General features: G+C 38.6%; 1 protein-coding gene across 2 annotated transcripts in view; it reads left to right on the plus strand.

The window, feature by feature from the left end:
- The window catches only part of PPP2R5E (protein phosphatase 2 regulatory subunit B'epsilon), a 71,823-nt gene that overhangs the window by 26,884 nt on the left and 17,752 nt on the right, over positions 1 to 27,187 (plus strand). For both annotated transcript variants that reach the window (XM_069018493.1, XM_069018494.1), the window contains exons 3-4: positions 14,563 to 14,759; positions 27,028 to 27,129. In XM_069018493.1, coding sequence (XP_068874594.1) covers positions 14,563 to 14,759; positions 27,028 to 27,129 — 299 coding nt within the window. The remainder of the gene's footprint in view (positions 1 to 14,562; positions 14,760 to 27,027; positions 27,130 to 27,187) is intronic.

Consider the following 27,187-nt stretch of genomic DNA (forward strand, 5'->3'; position numbering starts at 1 on the left):
ATCACATTTAAAGCAGATCCTTTTAGCCTTCATTTCTAGTGAAAAGAAGTTCCTTTCTCAGCAAAACAAACCATCATAGAAGCATTCAGTTTCTCATTTGCAGAATAAATAATTTTAAGTTCTCTCAAGTCCAGCATGGAAAAAGTAATCCATCGTTTTACTGGATGCTGTGTTCTCCAAAACATCCCTTTTTTTAAATGGCTGTTTCTTAATGATCCACAGCTGAAGGTTCTTTCCTTTACTCTTGGCAGCCTGAGCTGCCTTCATAAGGTGGAACAGGATCTCTCTTCCGTCCTAGGAAATACTATTAATCCTGCCAGTCTTGAACTGAATCCAGAATTACTAATCTGTCAAAACACTACTTTTAGTTATTACAGATGATATTCACGATATTTGAGAGTTGCATTCATGTTGTCAAAAACACGTGATGTGTTTGTCTGTGGTAACCTCAGAATTTCTAGAAGGGATTCGTTATATTACTATTAAATGACTGCAGTCTTTATTAGTAAAAATGAGTCAAGTTCTCTTAATAAAATGGTAATTTTCTAATTACATACTGCATTTCTAAAGTAATGGCTTTTAAATACCAAGTATTTAAATTTGGCTTTTTAGTGGAATAATAAAGTATTACAAAGGCTGTCAAGTAATTTAGGATTAATTCAGATCATTTAGTTATTTGCTTTTCTCAGTGTTTTCCTAGTAAAAGATGCCTAACTAGTCTGTCTTTCTCATGATCTGTTTTTCCTGTTTGTATAAATTTGGTTGATAACTATAGAGAAGCAGAATAGTTGGGAGGAAATTCCAAGATGTTTCAACTTTTCATTAGCAAAGTGATTGAGAAACAAGGAGGGTTCACTGAGATGTCTGAAACATCATTTTGTAGCTGTGTAGCAAGCTGGGCTGTGTCATGGTCATGAGAAAGAAATCTGTGTGGAAAAGAGCCCTCTCCAGAATGGGTTGCTTTTATGTGTGTATTGTCTTTGCTTGTTTCAGTCTTTAAAAATCTAAATTTACATGGGTTTTCTGTCATTTCTTTTGAGTAATCCTTGCATGTTTGCAGGTTGGTGTAGGTAATATGTTGGGGAAAAAAAGACTGGTGAATAGATAGAGTACAGTTGATATCTAGTGCTGCAGTTATCTCCTGTTTGATATGGTGCTTTCTTGCAGGATTTAGAACTTTAAATGTCTTGTGCAGGAAGACCAGTACTTAAAAAAACCAGCACGTATGAGTGAAACTGCTGTAAAATCTTAGAAGCTAAATTCTGGTTAATTTGTGTTAAACCCTGGAACAAATTTACTGGAGGCTTCCTTGCCTGAATGAATGTGAGACATACAGATTCCTCAATGCAGCAGCAGATTCCTCAATGCAGTAACACCAGGTTACTTTTCCAGTTGTGACTAAGGGGCCAATTAGCAGCATCCGGAATGAGACGGCAGCAGCGCCTAGGTAAAAATAGATGGCATTTGGAGAAGCTGGGGGCTGGCTTGGAGGAGGTCTTCAGCTGTAGACTGAGAGAAACAAGAGAAAGAGGCTCCCTTCAGAAAGGAGTGTTATAGGAGTGTGTGTGTGAGAAATCCCATCAACAAGCAAAGGTACAAGCAGCCCAGAGGAATGGCAAAAAGCAATACCAAATTGGACCCTCAAACCAACAGGCCTCTGCTGCCAAAGGAATTCCTGAGCTGGGCTCTTACTCCCATCTGACAAGAGCGATAAGGCTGGCATTGATGTGAAAATGAAACAAGCTGTAGCATCCTCTGAAAATGACAGGAACCAGAGGTGTGGGTGTACAGCTCGCTAGGTTGTTAGCTCTTATGTTCAGGATTGATACATTAGTGCCTTTGTCAGAGGCAGGAGTAAGTCACACACGAGTGATGCTTCAGTTGATTTGCTTGAAGGCAATTAGTTGACTACTGCTGGCATCTCTGAGACTAAATAATTAACATGCAAGGTACAGGGAGGAGAACTGGATGGGCTGGGATTTTGCTTTCTAGCCTTTACAGTTACAACTTAGTCCTGTGACCACAACAGCTTCAGTGGTCCTTCTCTGCTGTTTTCATAGGATGCTGAAGCTGCTGGATTAGTATAGTTAAAAACTCTTTTGTTGCTCGCTGACCTACTTTGGCTGCGCGTTAGCTCTTGGATTGGGAAAGGACCATCTGTATACGTGCCCGTTGGTACAGCCTGAGTGTAAAGAGAACATAGGATGCTGTCTGCCTTCTCTTGATAAACCTCAGTCCAGTGGAGGCAATTACTTAAAATACCCAATTTTATTGTGAGTGGCTCACTTCACTCAGCATTTAATAATGTATTGGTGAATTCGATGGAAGAAAGAGAAGGCATGAGGGATGCACCTGAAGTCCTATCTTTAAATACAAAGGGTGTGTGTAAGTTAAAGACTTCTTACTAGTGGTCTAGTAATGAGCTGGCTGCTTCTTAAAAAGTACAGGCAAGCCAGGGAAGGTGTGATCTGTGTATTCCCTTGGACAGATACAAAGCATGTTTGCTGATCTGTACCTGCAAAGGCTCTATAAAAATGCTTTCAGAATGTTACACTAATTCACTGGTAGTGTATTTAGATCTTGTCACTTTTAGAGTTGCCTGTATTTGTATAAACCTGCAAAGCACACACTTTTCATGCTGAGTTTTTCTCCATTAATTTTCTGTGGAATACGTAACTGATGAGACTGCTCTTCCTTTTTATTTTTTCATTAGTAAGCAATGAGCTTTCTGCCAATTGGAGCAAAGGTGTAATCACAGTTGTAATGAACCAGAGTAACACTTCTTGACTTCAGTTTGGCCAGGGTGCCACTTCAAGATGAAGTTTGTGACCTCAGCACAGCTGGGGATAAATATTGCTGGAAATCTAATTTCAGTTTATCATCTTCAACAGAGAAGCAGCTTAACTAATGAGTAGCTTGGAAGAGGTAGAGAGGGTAGCAGTTGATGATGAAGGGTATTGTTTGGTAACCACAGAGGAAATGTTTTAATGATATTTAATGCCTAAACTGTTATGTCTGGTTAATGTTTGTAACAGTCCAAATTAAGAAGGCTTTGCAAAGTGACTCAAAGTCCAGCAGAGCTATACCTTTGGTTATGTTACTTGCATGACATAACCGTGTCTGTATAGTTTCTAATTTTCTCAGACTTGTTCTTGAGGACTTAATAGAGAACTTTTAATTTGTTATGGGTCAAATATTTATTTTTAAAAGCAATATGCTGTTGTAGACTGATAGTGATATTGCAGAGGGTCTAAGTAATTTCTAGAGAAATTCAGGTGCCAACTCCCAGTGGTCATCAGATATATTTGTCTGTCCAGGAGCAGACAGCGTTTCTGAAGAACAAAAACCCCTATGATGGATTTGCACACAAGCAGGTAGATAATATTCTGCCTTAAAAACCCTGCATTATTTTATTCAGTGTTTTTGAAGAGGTCAGAGGTAAAGATCTTCTGAAAAAAAGTCCATGTACCTTATGCTAGTGTGAGGTTATGATAAAAGTTGTTCTTTAGACAATTATAAGTATTCTGAAATTAGGTCTTTGGTCTCTAGACCCAATGTTAGGGAGATAAAATGCCTACCCCATTTAGGGTTCAAGAAGCATAATAAAAAGTTTCTGTTCAAAAGAGAAAAGTGGCCTAATATTCTGTCAGTCAATTTTACAAGTTTTAGCAAAAATACCTGGTTTAGGTATAACAGAGCAATAGACTCTAAAGCTGGGTAATTACTAGTAGATGAGTTTCTCATTTACACTGCTTTGAGCTGAGCTGTTCTGTGATGGACAAGATCCTATTTATAAAGGAATAGCTGTTATTTTGGCATAGACATATGTAATGATAATACATAATAACATAAAATACCCAGCATAACACATATTAACTTGACAGGTTATAGACGAGTATTATATAAATGTCATGTTTTTGCCTTCTATTGCTGAGTTGTTCCAGATCCTGAATAATCTGAAGATCAAAAAGTTGCTGTAGAAATGGTATAGAATGACAGTGTGTTTCTGTGCACCAAGGAATGTGAGCAAGCTCTACGGTAATTACAAAAGCAAAATAAAGTAGATTTATATATTTATTTCCTGTCATTTAGACATATGTACTGGGCTTGGCAATGTGAAAAAGGGTGTTCCCTTAACTACCGGCTTGGCTGATTTGAGTTATTGTCACAAGGTGTTGAATAACAGAGTGTGAGCCTCCCAAATTACTGTCTCAGGACGGCTGGTGGAGCCTGAGCACTGGAACGCCTTTTGCAAGGAGTTTACGTGGAAGGAGGGGCTGGTGTTGTAACCGCCCTTCTTGACAAGGAAACCACATGGATTGTTTGTGGATGCAGAGTCCTCACGTAGCATCTTCTGAGTAATGCTTTTGAGTTTCTTAGCTGGCAAGGAGCTGTTATCCCAGTGTGCAGATCAGGATTACCTTCAGGTTTTCCTGTGTTTTCCCGTGGCTGGGATGTAGCAGGGATTATGTTCTTGTGCTCGGGAAACACAGTGGCTGGTGTCCCTGAGGGACTTGCTGCTGCAGATGGAGCATCCCCTGCAATCCCAGCTTGCTTTTGGCATAACATTAAATCCAACTTGAGGTGTTGGTTCTCATCTTGGACATCTCCGTGGGCTGAAACCAGTATTTTAAAAACTGAATTAATAATGAAAGCCAAACCCCATGATTATGTTGTTGCGTCATGCTGGAGCTCATGCAGGAAAGAGGAGAGAAGAATAAGAATGTATAAGAAGTTGAGCTTTTAGTGTGTCCATGTGGGGACTTTCAAATGAATTCCCAGCTTATTTCTGCATCTTCTGTCATAACTTTGGGGTATGTTTACTAAATACTGGGGTTTTTTTCTTACACAGACATACTATCTTAAATGTGTGCAGTTCCATAAAGTCCTTACTTCATTACACACGTTGTCCCCTCTGTGGAGGGAGTGAGAGAGCAAACAGTTGGATTGTGTAGCACGTTACTGGAAAATGTTGGGAGACTATTGTGGTAAATTAGCATAAAGTAGAATATGTTGCTGACTGAATTTATACTGCCAGATGAGAAGGGAATGGAAGTTGTGTGTTCAGGGTTCAATTAAACTCTTCTCAATGTATAAACAGGGCTATAGAAATGTATATTTTATATGTATGTATATTATTTAAGCTAATAAATGTGAATATTTTAAAGTATAAGCCTGATCTCTTAGACAGTGGGTTATATATGTAGAACAGCTCTCACATAATTATTTGTTTCACTTGAGAATGAAGTATTCCTGTGACTTCTGGGATAAATTAGTGGGTCAGTATCAAGCAAAGTAGCGATTCTGGCACTTGCTCTGAGCCTGCTTGGATAAGAGTTATGTTTTGGGTTTCCTGTGCTTTTGGTTCAAGCTTTTTTGCAAGTGTCTGAGAATTTCTGTATAAATTTCACAAAGCAGCTCTGTAGTTGGAGCAAAATGAATATTGCATATTTTATTTGGACAGATGGCAGTTTCAGAGTACTTACTAAGCAAGATACAGTTTCTGCATTCTTACAGGAAGCATGTACAGATATATAATTTTATCATTATTTCATTAATGCACTGAAGAAATGAATTGCAATGCAAATCCTGGACTGCCTTGTGACTGCATTTAAAGTGGAAGGTAACAGTAAGATTGCTGTGACGTGTTTGTGTTCTTATGTTTAATGATCATTACAGAGCACAGGCCTCTCATGTCATGCAAAAAAAAATTGTGATCTGGTAAGAATCTTATCAAAAGAAAGACAATAATCCTCTTAAGGATTCTTCTGTCTTAGGTCAGGAGGACATCATGGGGTTTTTGCAAAGGTGTTTCTTAGTGTCCTGGAAGTTGTAAACACTTTTAGATTTTTCTGCCATCCAAGGAACCTGGAAACAATGTACTGTTCAGTATAAATGGTTGGTCTTGCCATAATACTGCCATCAATTTACAATGCAAAAAAAAAAAAAAATTAAATTGTACACATTGTAGCAAGATAAAGCTGAAGCTGCAATGTAATCCATCATTCTCTCTAAAATTAACAGAAAACAAGTATGATATAAAAGAGATTTGAGCATAACATGACCAAGTTGAAATAACGAGCTGAGACTTGGTGTCTCTACTGATGTTTTGGGTTCCAGTGCTCTCCTAAGAACTTGTGAATGGATGGAGGATGGCGGGGTCCTAGAGACCAGCCAGGCAATTAAAAATACACTACCAAGCACCCTGAAGAACTGTTAGAGATTTTAAAGGAAAGGAAAACAGCAGTAGGGTGATCTCCATGGAGCATTAAGCTACCATTGTGCAGCTTTGCTCTATATTGGGTGTTGAGAAATCCCTTGGAGAACAAGGTGGCTTTGTTTATATGGTGTTCTTGCCTCTGGTCTTTGGGATGTGATTTAGAGTACAGGAGCTGAGCACATAGATAAGTTCAGCTTACTTTCCATTTGCTCTACCTGTAGCTTTTGCTATTCAAATGTCTGCAGAAAAACCTGACTAATTCTGGTGTGCAGCTCCTCCTGGTAAGGGCTAAAAGGAGCTGGTGGAGGGCTCTGCACTGGAGGCATTACCAGCTAGAACTGAGCAAAGTTGTAAGGAGTAACACTTAGTGACTAATCCTGGGGTCTCATGAAACCCAGCTGCAAGGATTTTTAATGTAAAGTCAGTCTTGTGTTTGTAATGGAGCATGATGCTAAAATTTGGGAGATCTTTTCAGTTTGTGGGTATTTTGATTCTTACACTGAGAATGTTCCAACAGCTCTGGGAGTTGCAAAGCACAAGCTGATTGTACTGTGTTTTAGTGTTGTCTCCCAGGTTTTTTTTTTTTTTTTTTTAATACAACTGGGTAAATTAACAGGTTTATGTCAGTAAAGAACCAGGAACAATAAACTGTCGAACAAGCAAACAAAAAACCAAAGTGGAGAGGTGCTTATGGTTATGTAAATGTACAAATTAGAAAACAAAGAATGGGTACTTTTTTTTTTGTCTTTTTCTTTCTTTTTATAAAGAACATTTACAATCCATTGCTTTTTTTTTTTTTCTTTCTTGGAGAAGACTTGAAAAGTAACAATTAAGTGTTTCATATGTAATGCTAGATGGTGTTAGGCAGAAAGTATGTGGCAAAAGTATCCTGATAACTTCTTCACTACCTCAGGTCAGTGTTTTCAAGTGGCAGGACAGAAAGCTCTCTTTAATGACTGCTCAGCAAACTCAGTGACTTCGGCTCTCTGAGTGAAGGGTAGCTTGTACTTTGAAAGTGCCATTCAGTAAAAACCTACTTAAAACAACTGGCATGAGCTTTCTGAACCAGCATAAAAGGAACTTGAGTCACTCCAAGAAATTGGCCACAGTAACTCTGTGTTTCAGCAAAGTATGTTTGTCTTATTTTGGGACTTTTTGCCATGTGTTTAATTTAGGGAATTGAAATAGTACTTACGTGTATTTTTGCCAGCTTTCTTGCTTCCCTGAAAAAAAAGAGAAATCACCAATAATTGTTTCTGAAATATGAGTAAAAGTTGGGTGGAGGGAGCGAAAGTAACCTACAAAACCTTTGATTAGCCTGGGGCTAAAATATAAGTGTTAATTTGATGTCTAGGCAAACTCACTGTAAGTAATGTAATTGGATACATTAAAGATGTCAGTGTCAAGAACCTCCAGATATGTGGCTGCTTAAGCAAATCTAGCCCCTAACCTCTAACTCTTTCGTTCTTGTTTTGCTTAAACACTTTGAGCTACTACTTTTTTTCCTTTTAAAATATTCTGCTATTTTCATTGTGTTCATATTCTCCAAACAGTTTTTTCTCTGTCTTCCAAGTCTCGTGCTCTACCTCATCCTCTCTCTTTTGGTCTTTTAATAATTTTGGACGTTGTTTTCCTGTCTCCTTTAGTTTCCCACTGTGTACCCTTCTCATAATATTCACAGCTACTTTGCCGTTCCTCCGTATCTACTGAAATGTTTTGTTACATTTATCTACCTGCTCTTTTTCCATCAATTTTGCTCTAAAATCCTGTCATTTGAATCCTTTTCCTTACCTTCTTTTTTACCTCCTTTGACCTGGATCGTTTTTGGCTTGAATGTGCTTGCAGGTAGAATGGGTAAACTTTGACTGTCTTGGGGTTATTTCATTAAACTCATCCCATTCCTTGAAGAACTAATGTGGAAGTGTTGAAAATTTTGTCAATTTTACCTAAGCAAGAAGGTATTGCTGGTTGATTATGAAGATACACTGTTCTGCTGAGTGGTGATTATCAGTCCAAGCATAAGGGATGCTATATAGGCCAAATATCTCATGAGTCTGTCTTTTTGTGGGACAGCAATCAGTGTACCAAAATACCCTGGCAATCATCTTCCATTAATTGCTCGGGAATTCTCACTATCCTCCATGTATTTCCTTGATTACATATTATCCAAGACGTTTGATGTAACTGTTTCATAACAGATTCCTCGTGTCGGTCAGTGAGTAGTGAGAGTACCCAAACTTATAAAACCTAGGGCGCCCTGCAAGCTCTCCCCCAGCTGAGGGTGCACATCATCAGTGCCAGTTTGCACTAATATAGAGCCTTTGCAGCAAGTATTCATGTAATAATGTTTTGTTATGGCTCATAAATAGCTTTGACAACCAGACTTGTGGTCTTGGTTCCCTTCCAAGTTGAAAGATGTTCACAGCACAGACATCACTGGGGAGAATGAGCAAGTGTTGGTCACAGATTAACAAAGCGTAGCCTAAAGGAGTCTCTTCCTTGAAACTTTGACTGCCGTGGCTCTGGATTGAGCTGTATGAAAATAAAGAGACTTTAATTATTGCGTGCACTATGCATGCAGTGGAAGTAGGCAAAAGGTTCAACTGAAACTTCATAAAGTGTAAAAGTATAGTTTTTAAAAATATGGTTTATTACATTCTTTTTATTGTCAATTTTTAGCCCTTCATCCATTTATTATTCTATTCAGGGGCTGAAACTCAAGCTACTACTGCTATATGAGTAAAAGCAGAATTTTGATTAATACAGCTACATTACAAATTTTGGCAGTTTATATGACTATGAATACATCTATTAAGGAGTACTCCATGTTGTTTGTAATGCTGCCCCATCTGCACTCAAGGCACTCAAATGATATGTTAGAGGTACACTGAGTTTAGAATACCCACCCTAGTAAATGATGTTTGTTGAATATCTGTGAGATGATTGGGGAGTGTTGTAAGCAGTGGAGGGATTTGCAGATCCAGGATCCCTGTGGAACTACCCAGGAGACTCCCACTTGGTGAGAATTTGCTCTGTTTGATTAGGGGCAAATTTATGGCCAGGGAAATAATTCTCAGTTCTGTGGCAGATTATTTGAAGAGACACTGATTATCAGGAAATTGGTGGATTATGTCCTGTGTTGCACTTCTAATCATGCATTTTGAATGTGCTGGAAATAGTATGTTAATGTTGTGCTTTTTCTTTCTGCGTGTGTTCACTCAGGAGAGTCAGCTTGAGTTTGTCCCACTGTATTTATTGCTGTGTGAATAATTGTACTAGTTAGGTTTTACATATTTGGAACACAGTGCCTAACTGCTGCCCTGCCTGTATAATTATTAAGTCTAGAGAATGGGTTGGGGAAACAGCTTTGAGAAAAGCACCTCTTATAAATGAATGATTACTGACTTGGCAAAGCGTTCATAATATTGACAGCCAGTTAGGAAAATTAAATTAATGTAATCAGGATAGTGATTATTTTTCTTGGGAAGTGTATGTGTAAGAAAAAGAGAGCAAACATTTGTACTTCTTGGAATGTTAACACCAGTATTCTACTGTGAAAAGTGAACTGTAGAAACATGGTTGTTCTGTATTTCAGGACTGTAAGTTAGGGAAAGTTTTGAGCTAGGTGTTGCTAGACCTTCTCTTGAAGTGAACTTCTCAAAGAAAACCAAAAAGCTTTCAATTTCAAATTTGCAAGTTTTGTTGGAATGAAAGGTAACTTCTTCCAAAATAAAATCATCATAGTGATTTGTGAGAGTTAGATGTAAGAGGTTTATGCACCACTGCCCACTTTGTGCCGGTGTGTCCTTGATGCAGTACTTGGTTATATTCAGTGTTATTTGGTGAGTGGCAGCAAAGCATGAGCAGTTTGGGGTTTGGGAGCTTTTTATGTCACAGGGAGATCTTACTTAAATTAATAAAGAATTGTCCTAGGTTTACTTAGAAACTGGAAGATATAAAAACTAAAGAAGAATTGAGGAATTATTTTGCCCTTAAGTCTAAAGGGAAAGTTGAAATTTTGCGGTTTAGTTGAAAGAGGAAACAATCTCAGAGGTGGAGTGATGTTCTCAGATGTTGGGACATTATAAGGAAGTTCTTAAAATTAATGTGAGTAAAAATGTTATTATTAGTCTTTCGTCCCCGTTTCAGACTTACATTGGTTTTAGTATGTGTTTTTATTTTTCATGTTTAGTGTGGTGGTCGCTTTTACTGTCGTACAAGAAGATGATGCTAATTCTCCATGCAAATGTCATCTTCAAGCTAATGAATACCAGTGATGTATATACTGGAAGCAATAGTTATTCTGAGAGCATTTTGATTTTAATGATTCATAAACGTTCTGATAGCGCCTGTGTGGGTGAAGGGTAGCATGTGCAAGCATACTCTAGTTCTGCTTAATACTTCATATGTTATTACATCTTTTGTCTTGTTTTATTCTGATTTTGGGCCCTATACTGCCCTGTATCTGCAATCCCTTGGTTTTCCTCACAGTTGCTATGCTGCTTTAAGCAGCTCAATCCCTCCCTCCATCTTCACTTCTTCACTTCCCAGCACTGTATCCTTCATTGTGAAAGGACAGGCAGGAGTGGGTCAGGGAACTGATCCACGTGCCCCCCCTTCCTGGTTGTTCACTTGCCAGGGAGAGGAGAGCCATAGCTCACTTCTCTGGATGCAGTTTCTCTGGTGCATAGTTTGTTTCCTCTAATCGAAAATGAGTTACTTGTAAATTACTTTAATTGAAACATGAATGTAGTATAAAGATTAATACGTTTTTATCCATGTTAGAGACTTGAAATAAAAGTGTGCTATCAGATTTTATGTCTTTAGTTGATAAAAGGATGCAGAAGTCAGAGACTGATGAGAAGGGATGGGCTGGTTGGATTAGGATTATTTTGGGAAAGGCTATTAAGAGAGAAACAGAATTGCTTTAGCCATTTAGGAATTAGTATTTCAGTTCTTGCAGTAACAATTGTTGGTCCATGTCTAATAAAAATTATAGTACTTTCTGTCAGTTTTTCTGATAACTTTATAAAAACTTGACTTCAAGGCTCTGATTCTGTCTTGATTGTGAGCATTCAGATGTAGTAATGCTTGCTTTCACTAAGCCGATTTCTTTAGAATTCTGTGAATACTCACCGTATTTCAAAAGCTCTGTACAGTTTTAAATGGCTAAAGAGAAAACTGACAAGCCTGAAAATTAAATTGTAGCAAAGACCTGAAAATGAGGAGAGTTCTCACAGTCATCCAGACAGTACCTTACTGTGCTTTAAATTTTGGTTTTAATAAATGTATACTCCTCTGTGCATTTGACAGAAAGCATGCATGCCACTTAATAGTGTCGCTTCGATTTTATTTTGTAGGTTATTAAAGTATTATGTGTATTTACACAGATTTATTAGAGCAGTTGCTAAATTTTCAGTTCTTTTATGTGAAAGTAGATACAATGGTAATATTGTAGCTTATTAAATTCTGGGACCTAAATGTTTGGCTGTGTGTTAGCACAGGAGTAAAATTCATTGAAAGCTCTTGAGTATCTGCTGAGAAGAAAAGGGTTTGCTGTCTTTCATCAGCTGGCTGTGAAAATCTGTAAGGAACTGTGTGTTTCCTTCCAAGTTGTTGCATTCAGGAGTTCTGCTGTGGGGTCTGTAGGTCTGTGCCCCAAATACCAGAAAAAGAACCTCCCCACCCCAAAATTTCAAACCAGCTAATGCCATGGTCTGTTTGGGAAGGCTGGGAATGTGGAATACTGATTTTGTTTATTTATACTGCCCTTTTCTTGTCTTAGGACTGCCTAATTTTTCAAGTATATTTACTTTCATATACTTTTCCTGTTTCCAAGTACAAAAACCCTCTGGTATTATGTGTTACCCTATTCCCAAGGCACCCCAAATTCCCAGGAACATTGAGAAAAATTACTGAGCGGAACTTCTTAAGAGCTGTATTCCCTAGTGTGAGTGGCAACTTGCTTAATAAAGAAAAGCAGATATGACCTGAACAATTGGTTTGTGGGGCTTTATTCTGTGGGGCTTTAAAGGTTCTTTTGTTGTTTGTTTGTAGTTTTTTTGGTTGGCTGTGGTTTGTGTTTTCTTAGCTTGCCCTTATGGTTCATATGGCCTGTTGATGTAGTCAGACTGGCATGAATTTCATGTGTTGTTTTAGAGTGGTTTTTCTTCAGAAGAACTTAATTATATTTTTTGTTTTGTTCCCACACCTCCAGATACTTAACTGGAGAAAAGAAAACAAACTTTTATGACTTATTTTAATGCTTTAGTAATTTAAAAATTTTTATTTAATACAAACCCTGCTTAAAATTAGTGTAATCTTGAGTCATATATATGAATCTGGTTTTAACTTGTGCTGAATTGTATCTTAATAGATTCCCACTTGATTTCAGCCTGTTTTTCTTTGACTGTAATGTCCTTGTTGGTCAAAGCAAGCATGTAAAAGTCATGTAGAACAGTGCAACCAAAACCCCGTTACAGTCATGTAACAACATAGATTGTATTGATACCTTTTAAATGTTTTCAAGGTCTGTGGTGAATTATAGGTAGTATAAGAAGGAGTGGAAGTTTTAAAAATAATACTTTTGAAAAGTAACCAGTTGCACTTTTTATTTTTGTTTTCTTTTTCTCAGCCTGTATATAAGGCTGTCTTTGGAAGAAATTTTTCATCATTTGACTGTTGCCTGCTTGTTAATAACAGTGAATTCTGAAGTCCATTCTCATTCTCTCTATGATTTGAAGGCAGGTAGTCAAGAAAGCAGTCACAGAACTCTGCTTCCCCAGGCCCTTTATGTCCTGTAGGGCTGTAACCTTAGAAAGGTCGTGTATAGAAGTGATCTTTTTTGTAATGGGTGAAGGCTAATGAGTCTCTGTCTCCTTGGCTCATCTTAGGTTTCAGCTCGGCCTGCTCTGAGGTGTTTGAACGTGTGAGAGAGACCTGGCCAGTGGAATGGTTTTAGGGTGCCTGGTTTTGGGACTGCCAGTATTCCAGAGGTGTTTGGGGAGGATTCTTCTCCCGTGTAGATTCCCTTTTGAATTCTGTCACTACTTTAGTGCTGTAAACAGAAACAGGTTGAATAAATGGCTGCATCTTTATTTGTACTGCAATCCATGTTTATTCTTTTTAGTGTTTAAGCACTGGTTTTAATTAAATTGAAGCACTGTGTTTAAGCAAAACAGATTCGTGGTACTTAAGCCTTAAAACTACGTGAACTACCACACAATTACTAACAGCTTCCAGCATTTGCCAAGTATTCCTTACTAGGACTTGTTCTTGTGTCAGTAATAAGAAGTTCCATCTTAAATTGGCCTTTTAGAAGTCCAGGTTTTAAGAAATAAACATAAATTCTTTGCTATTAAAGTTTTTTAAGGAAGCTCAGGAAGGTCAACCAATGGATTTTGGTGCTGAGGCAGGCATTGGTGCATTAAATAAAACAAGGTAGCTCAAAGGAGGTGAAGTGCTCACTAGTCTGAGGGCAGACTTTCAGAATAAAAATGTGCATTTCATTTCTGCAACTTTCGCTATTGATATCCTATTGTGTACATGAATATTGGATAAATGAAGCTGTCTGTGTATTCTTTCAATGCATTTGGTAAAGTAACCAACAACTAAGAAGTTGAAATTCCTTTTATTATTATAGTAAGTCTTTTTGTTTGCTGAGAATTAAGCAAACAGAGCAAAAGTAGTGAGTTCTGCTTACTTTATTGGTCAAGCACATATTATTTTTTGTGAAAATGTTCCAGTTGATGCATGTTATGTGTTCATAGTGCAGCAAAAAAATCCTCACTGTATTTCAGTGAAATTGATTTTGCTGTGGGGAGTGTCAACATGGGGGTAATGATTGAAACTCAAAAGTTGCTTGTGGAATTACAGTCTTGCTGTGTATTCATATGTATGTATTAATGTATACAGGATTGTAAATGACACAGTGTTTCTAGAAATATAAATTAATCAAGCTCGATGTGTTTGACAGTTTTTTCATCCTTCTTTGCAGTGTAAGTTAACAATGGTGAATACCAGCCTCCAGTCAAAGTAGTGGTTTATTGTAAAATTAAGTCTTGAATACTGGTGTGTTTCCATTCTCTACTTCAGCCTGGACTTTCTTGGTGAACTTTATTTTCCTAAAAACAGGTGATGATTAAATTCCTTCTACAATACGTTCAAGGTCTCAAACACACAATAGTAATACAGTTCCTATAAGTGGTTCATTTGTTAATCTGAGCTCTGTTCTACAAGATTTGTATGAATGCTGCTTTCCTTTGAAATTGATCTTCAAAAAGAAATCCTGTTTTGTATAATAAGATGCCAGACTCACAAAGATTTCCTTTCTTGTTTCGTAGACGTTCCATCTTCAGAGCAGCCTGAACTGTTCCTAAAGAAACTTCAACAGTGCTGTGTCATTTTTGACTTCATGGACACGCTTTCAGACCTTAAAATGAAAGAGTACAAGCGCTCCACTCTTAATGAACTGGTGGACTACATTACAATAAGCAGAGGCTGTTTGACAGAGCAGACTTACCCTGAAGTAGTTAGAATGGTGAGTTCCTTCTTTCTCATGGTATCTCTTTAAATACACTTGCAATTCCAGTTACACACTGTGGGCGAAATTGAACCCTGGAGTAGGTGGATTAAATGATGCCTTTGGCTTGTATTTGCTAATACACATCCCTTGGGGATAATTCTTTAAAGACAAAAATATTAATTTTTATATTTCATTTTTATATTTTTTAAATTAAAGTCAAGTAGATTTTGGTTATTATGGTGTCACAAATGTATGAAAGGAAACCTGGATTGTTTCCTGATGGAGAAAGACAGCAGCCATAAAATCAGAGTCCCTCATGTTTCCTGCAATCTACCTTGCCTCTCCTCCCCACTATAAATAATGGAATAATTTTTGCAAGTTTCTTATCTTTCTTTGAACTTTCTCCAAGCTCTTGGGTGTCTACTTTAGGTGGAGATAGCTTAAAGTATGCATGGATAATAATTTAAAAATAATAAAGCTAAAGATGTATAGAATTGTTGTGAAAATTTCCTGGTTGGGTTATGTGGATTCATAGCAGGTGCTATTAGAGTCAGCAAGATTGCTCAACAATAAAGCCATACCTTGTATGTATAAATTGTCAAATAATAGCACTTTCAATGTAAAAATGGAAACAGTACCAGATGCTGCATGGTGAGGAATGTTCATTGCAACTGGCAAAATCAATCACTGCTGTAAAATGTTTGTTCTGGACTACTGTACAGAACCCTTAATCCTGTTCTCTAGATGAGAAAGCAATTAATTAAATACAGATTTGGGGATGTCAGTTTCCTAATGATACTGTGCGATTGTGGAATCTATGGCCTATGTGCTGGAAGAAGAACATGAATAGCTTTTGCATTGCATTGTGTATGTTTCTCACTTCTTTTCTGACACACAGATACATGCTGTGTTGCTTGTCTGTAATACTTAAAAATAGCTGTAAATTGTGACAGCACCATCAAGCAGTTAAGGAAAAAAAACAGAATTAAGTGTGTATGAAAAAATCTTAATACGGCTTCTTTGTGTGTATGCATTGTCAGAAATGCTATAATTATGAGATCAGATTCTTCCCCTTCTTCCTCTCTCTATCCCCCCTCTGCACTGGACCAGTCTTGTGAATGAACTGCTTGCTGTGTTACTTCTTCAGTATGTGATTTCATGCACCATTCAAATACCAGGCTGAATACAGAATGACTATTTTTTTTTCCTCAATTTTTCTGCTGGTGCTGCACTGTAATATCTAAGTGGTTTGCAAATGTTAGTTTAATCTAATGTGTACCCCTTGTGATGAGCAAAGTGTATCATACCCTTTGCATGGAAAGGATGTTGATGCACAGATAACTTCAATAAAATGGGGGGCTTCTTCTGTGTGTAGCAGATGCCTCCAAACTCACCCCTCAGAGAATTTGGTAATTTTTTTAGCATTTTTGTTACTGAGGTTGTATTCTTGTGTTGGCTTCGGTTATAGTTGTTTACTGCAGCAATATCTCGTGAATAAAAACTCTGCAAGTTAGTCTTGCCTTTGCTTGGGCCCTAAGAAACAAGAAGAATTTGATTTGTAATTGCTTATGAAGTTCAATTTGAATCATAAATCAAAGTCTATGAAACAAGGTGATCTTGATCTGTGGAAGGCGTGCAAAACCCCTTTGGCATCATGTCCTACTGTCCCCACAGTCACTTGTATTGATTCACACAACAGTTTTTATCTTAAGGAAATGATGTATTGCCTAAAGAGTTTAAAAAGCATGGTTTTGAATAGTTTCTCTAAATACAGTTTGTATCTGTGATATGGAGGAGTTATTGGAAAGAAAGATACAGCTTGAATGTTTCCAGTGGATTTCATAGAGGTTTACTAATGGAGCTTAAGAAATTCCAGTTTCAGCTTAGCTCCTTTTTCATAGAAAACTGTCTCACCTTTTCCTTTCATTGCATCATGCCCTTCTTTATTCTACTTTCTTCTGCTTTCCATTTGTGCTGTTGAACCCAGGCTGTTTTCAGTGCCGAGGTACTGAAGCAGGGGAGGACTGTGAATACTCTCATGTCCTGTGTGTTTGGCTACCCAGTGCCCCCTGACTGTCCAAACCTGGATTTTTTTATAAATAAAAAGATGCCCAAGTATTTAGGGAAGTTAACATGATTTTTTCCTAAAGAATTTCCAGAGAAAATAGTATTACTTAGATTTTGGATGAACTCTAGCCTGCAGCAGCCACCTCAGCTTTGGGGAAGGTGTAAGCAGTTGAAAGCTGGAGTCTCCTAACTGTGCCTGTCACAACCAGCAGCATTCTTGGTGCATGTGCTGCTGGAAAACCACTTTGGTGGTTGTATTCCATGGGAGCAGGATGCAGTGCTCTGCTATTGAATTTGTGTGAGTGAATCCATAGCAAATGGATGAATGATTGTGTCAGTCATCCCAACGAATGCTGTTGCAGTGTTTCTGCTAAACCTCATCGCTGGGGCTTTTGAAGCTTGCAGGTGTTTTGTTTTTTGCACATAGGCTGTCTGGAAAAAATGCTATTTTTTCCTCCTGGTCTTTGCCTATAAAAGCAAGACATCTTCACCACTTTGAGAACAGTTACAAAGGCCCTAGAGGGAAAGGTAGTTCCTCTAATATTATATAGAATAAGTTTTCAGCACATACTGCCTGGTGAAGAGATGGCATTAGCTACTTTGTGCTGAAGCACTGTTTTTGCTGTAACTTGTTCTTCACGGTAAGTGCATGTTCTTTTTTGAAGCAGTTTTGTGCCCATAATCATACACCGAGACAGACTTAAATGTGTACAGTTGACTTCATGAGCACAGCTACCACCTTCATGTGCTTTTGGGGATTTCACCAAGGTCTCCAACTGTGTTCACAAGGGAGCTGTCATGTTGACAGTCTCAGACCTGTCATAATAGTGAAGAAAACAGCAGTATCTATGTCCTGACCGAATTAGCATCCCCACTGCCTGCCTGCCACAATTGTCATGGGAGTGTTTCCACTGAAAGACTGGGATCTTAAAACTGATCAAAACAGAGCCCGGGTGTTCTTTGTCCCTTTGAAAGATGTCTTCCCTGTTATGTTTGGTGTTTATGAATCTAGGAATTAATATTTCCTGCTTCTCCCTTTGGGCTACTGTGATTTGGAAGTAAAGGGAAAAATAGTTGTTCTTTTGTGAGTTTTAGCAGGAAATTTTTTCCAGGAGCAGGAAAAAAAAAGGTGCACCAGTCTAAAACTGGTATTTTTAAAGTTACTAATAGAGAAGAATTAATACCTAAAGTGTTTTCTCATCTTAATCATCTAAAATGTTCAAAAAAGTAGCATCTGTGGAAGAGACTTCTTTTGTTTTAAGGTTTTATAATGTATGTGTATGTTAATGATCTCTGTTTGTGACCCAAAATACTGGGCTAGGAAAAGATCGCCAGTAGAATTCTTCAGAAGAGCTGAGATTTTTAATTGCTTCTAAAATATAAGGGTTTGAAAAAGTCATTTGTGGTAGCCAGACAACTTATGGATGTTTTTTATGCCGACCATGTAAAATTTATGCCATTAAAAGCTTTATGCATGCTTGTAATATCACATGTTTTCATCTTCTTCTCTTGAGCATGTGATATGATGTTGTATATAGCTAAATGTGAAACCACTTGGCTGTTTGTCAACCTGTGTGCAAATCTGCTTCCTTAAACCACTCTCTGGCTTGATACAGTGTTTGGCATGTTATTTGTTATTTAAAAAATAAAATAAAATGGAATTTCCTAATGGCCACCAAAACAAGTTGCAGAGGGTTCATCCCTGTCATCAATATCAGTTGATGGGAAGAGTGATTGGGATTTGCATTAATGGCCATGAGCTGAACAGATTTATTCAGGAGGGTATTGCTCAGCGTGCTTCCCCTGCAGTTTGATGTGTTGTTCAGAAGGGCAGATGACATTCTTTAGAATTAGGCAAGTCCTAGGAAAAATGGCCTTGCCAATTAAGCCACACTCTGCTAAGAAGGAAATGCCAGTAATAGGACTTTATGAGCCAATAATTGGACGCTTAATCTAAAATTTATTCCTGTCTGAGCAAAATGTGGAGGCTTAAAATAATGATACTGATTTTGCTGGTAGATTAAGCAGTGGTAGTTGAATGAAATAAATGTTTGTTATTATCTGTGGTATCCTAAAGGGTGTATGTGGTAGAGCTGTTTGTGTTTTATGGGTGTTAAGACATAGATTGAGGAACCTGATCTATTTCATTAAAAAAATGGATGAAAAAGTTGACAAGCTGTAAACTGAGAAGTCTGGGTGAATCTTTGTTGGTGAGCAACCTCTCAGCTCTCCTGCTTGCTTCTTTAGAAATTGTAAACCCAGGCCCTCACGTTTACGCAACAGCAGCGTGTGTTTGCCAGCCCACAGGAGATGGCTAATGAAACTCTCTTCAGATACATCTTTTAGAATGGAATAGTGATACTTTGTTCTCTTTTCCAAGTGCTGAAATGCCTCTGGCTTCCCATTGTCATCTTTATCTTTTCTGTAATGGCAAATCAAGTAAAATAAGACTGTAATTTCTGTATAGCCAAAGTGAAACATCATAGATGTCATGTGGCATAGAAGCTGTGTTGAGCAACACAGGGAAAGAAACTTGGTTAGATCAATACCCAAATAAACACAAAAAATGCATTTTAAAGGTCAGATTCTGGTTTGGGTTTGTTTGGGTTTTTTTCCCCCTCTCTCTCTTCTTTCTACTGACATAAATCTAGAGAGATTGCATTCTTTTTTACTGCAGGTTTGTCTCAGCAGATGTGAAGGCAGAGTCTGTTCAGGAGTTTGTTTGTGACAGACCTGTTAAACATAAAGAATATCTTGCTAAGCCATGATTTTTTTAGCATGTTGAGGAACCTATTTTTAGGAAGTGTTCTAGCTGTTAGACTTCATAGGCATCATGGTTTTTATATTTTCTATAGCTTTAGCTGTGTCTTATGACTAAGTATGACATCTTTTGAGTTTCTGTATTAAAATGTTCTTGGATAGAGATTTTTCTACAGGTCCACCTATATTCAGTCTTACCTTTTGATTTAACAAAAACCCTGTGTGTATGTTTCTGTTGCTTCTTGTATTAGATTTCAAAATATAGTACTGAATGTCATTTTGAGTTTAAGGAAAATAAATGAAATCATATACTCTCACAAGAATTGACAAATTGTATCCCTTTCTAATGTGAATTTTATATAAGTTCAGGAATTCTGTAAAATATTAGGAATTAATCTTGAACTTAACTTGAATCAGTGGAAGTGGAACAGATTGTTTTGAAGCCATCTGAAATGCTGAAAGGAAAATGCAGTGTCCTTTGATCACACTCCCCCCCAAATGTTTTTTGATTGAAAATTGTCATGTAGGTGCAGCCATAATGGAGCAAGCATGCTGTTGTTAAAAAAATACGTAGAAATCCCATCATATTTTAGAATCTGTTCTTCTTTCTTTAATGTGAGGGTTATCAGTTCTATAGAAGCAAGAAAAGAGTCTAACTTTGATTTCTTTTATGCATTATTTCCAAATACTTTTGTCAGATATTTTTGTTATTCACATTCTTTATACACCTAGCTTGTATTAAAAGTACAATGCTTATTAAAAGAAGAGACTCTGATGATCTGTGCTCCTCTCAAAAAGTCAGTTGGAGGCAGCTCCTCTTGCAGCAGTTGTCCCTAATAATTTTTCTGGACAGTCTGTAATTACATTTACCCGTATCTGTTATTCCTGCAGTTGGTTACATATGCCTTGCATCTGTCAGACCTTACCTGCATAGTAGTTCAGTGACTAGGTCTAAAGCAAAGAAATAAACTGGAAAAACAGTTTCTTGTTCCAAGAAGCAGTTGTGTAGACCACAGCTGTCTTTCTTTCTTTATTTATTTTCTGAAAGGACCTTTACATCCCCACTCCCTGTTTTGGCTGTGTCATCCTCTTAAGTACCTTTCAAGTATTTTGTCTACAGACATGCACAGTGTCAATCTTCTTCTGAGGGATTGTCTTCCTGGGTTCTGAATTGTATGTTTTGTTCTTTAGTGTGGAGTCCAAGACTCCACATGAGTTTTGTAATGCTGTCTAGAGTTCAAGTTCATGCATTGGTAGGCTTTCATGTGATCCGGTGCCTGCTCTAGAGGTGAAGGGCTCTTTCTGCTGGTACTGTGCTTTAATTTGTCCAAGATCCTTGAGCTACTGCTATGATTTTTCAGACTGTATTATAGAATTGCCTGGGCACACGTTAAATAAATAATTGTTCTATTGAATCATCTCAAAACTTAGTTACAGGGAAATAGCAGTGAGTGGGGTTACTAGTAGGGTGCCCAGATATAGTTCGGGTCTAGGTGACCTAGAGTGGAATTGCAGAGCTCCAGTTCCCAGCAGTGAGAAGGTTGTACCCAGGGCTGCTGCCTGGGCTGGGGTCTGGGCTAACACTTCTAATTCAGATTTTAAGTGTCATAATCCACCTTGATTCTTGTTACACTGAACAAGATTAGAACAAGGGGTAATTGCTTTAAACTGAAAGGGGAGGACAAAGGGTAATGGCTTGAAATTGGAAGAGGGCAGGGACAGATTACATATTAGGATGGAATTCTTGACTGTGAGGTTGGTGAGCCACTAGCACAGGTTGCTCAGAGAAGCTGTGGCTGCCCCATCCCTGGGAGTATTCAAAGCTGGGTTGGATGAGGCTTGGAGTGACCAGGGGTAGTGGAAAGTGTTTCCGCCTGTGGCAGGGTGGGTTGGAATTAGATGATCTATAGAGTCCCTTCCAACCCAAACCATTCTGTGGTTCTATGAGAAGTCTCAGGGTTTGTAAATTGGGTTTCTTTTGGGCAAAACATCTACTGCAGGAGTACAGCTACTGCTTTTTTCAGTGTAAGAGATGACTAGAAAGAAACTCCTCCCTCTAAACGCACGTGGTGCGGACATTGCACCTGAGCACCGGCTGTTTTGTCCTACAAACCCTCTCTTGTTGCAGTTCCTGCCAAGAGAAGCATTGCCCAAGGATCTCGGGTTTGTTGCTTCCTCATCTGTATGGGTGGAAGTTGCTACCACCACTGAAGTGGGTGCTGGTAATCTAACAAGTTTAGGAGCCCTGATCCAGAGCTAAATTCTTGCAGGTTATTGATTGAATTTTTAGGAGACTTAAAAGTCAGGGGAAAATGAGAAGAATTGTTTTCCCCCCAGCCTGTGGTCTGGATTGTTGACTGTGTTCACAATCCAGTGTAGTTCATTTTGATGCAACCAAGTCAAAAGCAATGCTGCTGGGCAAAAGAAGGCACATAATATTAAGCCCTGAAAGAGTGTATTCAGGCAAGCAGTGGTGCAGAAGAGAACCTTAGCATTGTGGATTGCTATCGTGAGTATCTTAATATGAATTTCTGGTACAGTGCACTGTTCAAAGAAGTGAATGTCGATAAATTAATATGACAACATGCAGGAAAAAAGAGGGAGATGGTCTGGCTTTTTATGTATACCCCAGTGCACTTGTGCACAGGTGGGAGGTCAAAGGAAGGAAGCAAAAATAATCACAGGATTAAAAAGAAACAGAGAAACCAACAACTGCCCAGGTTTAGGAGCTTTGTTTTTCCATTTAGCGACACAGAGGTTGAGAAGTGTCATGTCTATGTAAATATACCTGTATATAGATAGACACATACTGCATATGCAAATAGATAGACGGGTGTAAAAGTGATCTGGTGGTTTAACGAGAACCAGCGGGGAATCAGGCAGATTCAGCCTTGAGATCAGAAGGAGTGCTGTAGTTAAATTAGTAGTAAAACTTCAGGAGAAGAGAGCTGGTGGAATAGTCTGTAATCTTTTAAGATAAAATTAGATACTACATTTTGTAAGATGTTCTTTAGTCAAACTTCTGGGAACAATTTAGTGAGTTTTATGGAGAGATTATAGCTGAGCAACTGCAGTAGTTGCTTCAGGCTCTAGAATATGTAAATCTGTAAACAATATTTAAAAACTCCACATATGCAGATATGTTTCAGAAGGACAGGTTCAGTGTCTTTTCCAGGGGCCAGTGTTGTTTCCACGTTAGCATGGCTTCATGTTATGACTTAATTACATTTTATTGCTGCTCTATGTTGTTATTGTGCACAGCAGTTAAACATTGTGAGCAGAGATACTGGGTTTCAATTTCATATGTACATGGGGTTTATTTGGATGATTCCACGTATTTTTAATTGAAGAACAGGTGTTCCCTGTAAGCTAAATGGGTATCCACTTACCCTGGTTTTACATTGAGAATATATTAAACTTTGCAGTGTGTGTGTTTGTTTTCATTTCAGGTTTCATTCAGGAAGAATATTACTGATAAAAATCTTTGTTTCAAGCAGCACAGAGGAGAAGTGCTCGGCTGCAATTGAATTTGTGAAGTGTTTCTGTTACAGTTTTGTCACTTTTATAGCACTCCAGTGAGGGACAAAGAGAGGACTTCTCCTAATGAATTTTGACTTCAGACTTGAGCCTCTTACCATCTTCTTTTCTAAAAGTTGTTTCAGATATAAATATGGTGATAAAGTTTCTTGAAGCTTGATGCTTTTAGCTGTATATTCATAATTTTGTAGTTCTGCATTGCCAAGTAGCAGCCATCAGATCTGTTCAGAAATTGCAGCTCACTCTCTGTGGGGGTACAGAGCAGCCTTCCCTGTCTTGTTTGTTTTTAATGAATTGACGCTGACTTGTAATTGCCTGGGAGAGTTTTTGTCTTGCTTCTGGTTGGAGTTAGATGTTAGATCAGACCTTAAGAAGAAATTCGTTATTAAGAGGGCAAGTGAAGCACTGGCACAGGTTGCCCAGAGAAGTTGTGATTGCCCCATCCCTGGAAGTGTTCAAAGCCAGGCTGGACAGGGCTTGGAGCAACCTGGTCTAGGGACTGGCATCCCTGCCCATGCCGGGGCATTGGAACGAGGTGACCTTTAAGATCCTTTCCAACCCAAACCATTCTGTGATATTGTGAGTTGTGCCTGACTGACACAGTGACACAGAACTCAGAGATTTCTGGGCAGCTCCAGTCTAAAAATCTGTTGCTTCAGCATTTCCAGTTTGATCTTGGATGTTTTTGATTCATTGCCAATGGGTAGATTTAACTGCTTTCTTAAGTTGATTTCTGGCTCTTGGGTGTTCAGATTCTGCGTGGTGGAGGAGCTGTGGTGGGCTTTTGTACGCCCAGTTTGGTGTGTGCTTCTGAAAGGTACAGCCATGGAGAAGAGGGTGCAGGTGTTTTTGAGGACGTAGAGGGGACATCTGTCTTGATACAACTTTCTAGAATATTGGAGTTCTGGTTTGCCTTCCAAAAATATCATCTGGGCTTGGAGGCGTTCCTAATCAGTGGCAGGCGGAAGTCAGTATTGATCCATAGTCATTTGTGTTGGCTTTGGGAGAGGAATCATTGGGGACTGTGTATGCAGGCTGGCAAGGATGTCCTTTTGCTTGATGATCCAAGAGAGGTCAGAAGAGAAGTGATTCAGCTATCCAGCTGAAGGAATTTTGGCATGCTGCTTGGGCCCAGGGATAAATCCTAAATAGCTACCTTATGCCTATCTGAGAAAAAGTCTTTCCAGATCCGATGTAGCGTATTCCTGTCTTAATGTGGTGGCTGTCAGAGTCTCCAGCATACAGCTGGGCAGTTCATGCATGGAAGGACTTGTTGCCTTCAGTTCTCCCTTAGAGGCTTATAAACATTAACTACCCAGAGGCTACTGATTTAGATAAGCATGCTATAAATTGACATGGCATGTAAATGAGCTATCATGCTGTGTTGTGGTGATTAATGTAACTGTAATGGCACACATTATCTCCTAAAGTTATGATAACCTGGGGAAATCACTTAAAGATAACCTGTTCTGTCTGTTCTCCTCAGGAAAATATCTGCATTTTGGCTCCACAGAGTTTATCTTTACTCCTAATGCAAAACAGAAAATTAAAGAGAGCAAGCTGCATACTAGGACCATATTCTAGCTTGCACTGCATTTACTCCTGCATGTTCATTTTCTTATGCAAAAAACCTGCTTTTGAGTTGCCTTGAGACTGGCATTTTTTAATTGGTACTCTCCAGAAATCATACTAATTTTGTCCCAAGTTCAAGATCCAGGTGTCAGTGCTGGCACTTCACTAATTGTTGCTGAACCTCTCGTACTTCTGTCATGCTGCTAAGGCCCTGGCACTAACTGCTTGAGGCTTGGTTTGACTTAAATTAATTCTTACAGGAATTTGTTTAGCTTTTCATTCTGAAAGTATGTACTTTCCCTTGCAGGTTTTGCTTGTGCCATAATTCAGTATTTGTTCCTGTTTCTAAACAGAACAGCTGATATCTGTAGGTACAAGTTTCAATAATACATGTATAGTTAAATTTGCAGAAAATTTTCTTTCTTGTTTCAAATGAAGTTTAAAGCAGAAAAGGAAAAACAAAAACTGCCTTTGGTTTTCTTAGTTTCTTATTTTGATCCAAATCCTGAGAGAGCTTGGATTTTTGACTGTGAATCATTAACAAAAAACGCTTGAGTTTTATTTTAGAATCCCAGATGTTTGGATTCAAGGTACATTTCCCAGTTTTTACTTTGGAATCCTTTGGGCTGTCTACCCTCTTTTGCATTCTGCCACAGAAACTCTGTCTTGCTAATTCTGATCACTCTCTTCCTCTCCCTGCATTTTCGTATCAGGGATAATAGAAGGAGGAGCTTAGGAATCCTTGAGGAAAGAGAAACTGTAACGTGTGTATTCCTGGAATAGTTATTTGACCTCTCATGAGATTAGAAATGTCTTTTTGTGAAGGGGCTCTTGAGAGAAGTGAATGAGTTGGGGAGGAGGCTGGAGTAAGGAGAAAAAGATCTCCTAATGAATGCTGGCAGTCACTTGGCAGGTGTGGGTACAGGGCAGGAGGAGGAGTTCAGTATCCATCAGCACAGGCTGGAGTAAGTGCTGTGTCTTTCCAGGCTGAAAGCAATGCCGAGCTTTACAGAGTGGGGCTTCTGGAAAGCCTGCAGGACTGGAACTGCAGTGGCACACACCCTCTTGTGGCAGGAAGGGACAAGTCCCAGCACAAACCAGTGTGGCCTCTTTTTTTTTGTGCTCACTGGTTTGCCTTGCTTACTCTTTTGTGTTCAGTGAACATCCCTCACCCGGGTGCATCGCGTGTGCTTTCTTGCACTTAGCTCTTTCATCTTTCTCTTTATGCAGTGCTTGAATCTGTTCTGTTTATCTTGCAAATTCTAAAACTTCACCCTATTTCAATCTGGTTTTATCAGTATTTGGATTGTATTTAAACTCTGGGCTTTACAGTGCCCTGTCTCGCTAAGTTGCCAACATATTGAAAATATGTCTTACAGACTAAAACATTTACAGGAGCAAAAAAGCTGGAAAAATAAACAAGGATGCTGAAGAACACAATCATTTTGTTTTTTAAATGGCTTAAGTTAGTCTGAACTACTATGAAGGGGTCATGTATAGATTAGGGGATAACATGCTGCTTTTCCCAGCTGTTTGATTAACCAGCTTAGAGAGATGGGTCAAATGCGCAGGAGCAGAGCACAAGGAAGGCACATCATCACCTTCTAAGTGCAGAAAGGGCCCTATAGCATGTTTGCAGTTTATCAGATTTGCTGCATAATAAGCTGTATGCTCCATTCAGCACTCTAATTAACCCAGGAAAGCTCTCTGGCTCAGTCTTTGCTGATAGCATGAACCTGACAAAGCCAGGCAGTCTCACCAAAGTACCTCTAAATAAGATTAAGCAGAGCGAGTCAACCATGAAATAAAATGTAGGCTAAGTGTCGAGCAAATACTATTATTTGCTTTCATTTAGTACCAAGTTCTGTACTTGGCATGAGGTGTCGAGGCATTTAGTGTGTGAGTAGCACTGGCAACTCCTAGCAAGTGCTGACAGATGAGACCTTAATCATTAATGTTTCTCTGTACAGGCAAAAATAACCAAGAGTTGTATGACAACACTTACAAACACGAGTTGATGGTATTTGCTACAACTCTTAAGCAGTCCTGGCTCCCATTGATGCCCATCAGGATTGGAAATTACATGTTGGTGGGCTCCTCTGGAACATGGTGGCAGACTGGGTAATGCTGAGATACCAGAGGAAAGAAAAAAAGCCAAGTCTGGTGCCAGGTTTGTAAAACGACAGGTTCCTTAGCCCTGTGCTGTTGCTGAAGATCCTTGTCAGACAGCAGGAAAAGGAAATACTGTTTAGGTGATGGAGGATAGAGCAGGTACAGAAATACAGAATCCTGAAATCTATTACCTGGTAGAAAAATGGATCTCATCCTCCTTTCTTTCCCTTTTCAGGTATCTTGCAATATCTTCAGAACTCTCCCACCTAGTGACAGCAATGAATTTGATCCAGAAGAAGATGAGCCCACCTTGGAGGCATCGTGGCCGCATTTACAGGTTTTTGATTATTTACCTCAGAAGAAATTCTTGTCATTGCTTAGTGTATCTAATAATT

The sequence above is a fragment of the Aphelocoma coerulescens genome, chromosome 5, assembly GCF_041296385.1.
Source record: "Aphelocoma coerulescens isolate FSJ_1873_10779 chromosome 5, UR_Acoe_1.0, whole genome shotgun sequence".
Lineage (NCBI taxonomy): Eukaryota > Metazoa > Chordata > Aves > Passeriformes > Corvidae > Aphelocoma > Aphelocoma coerulescens.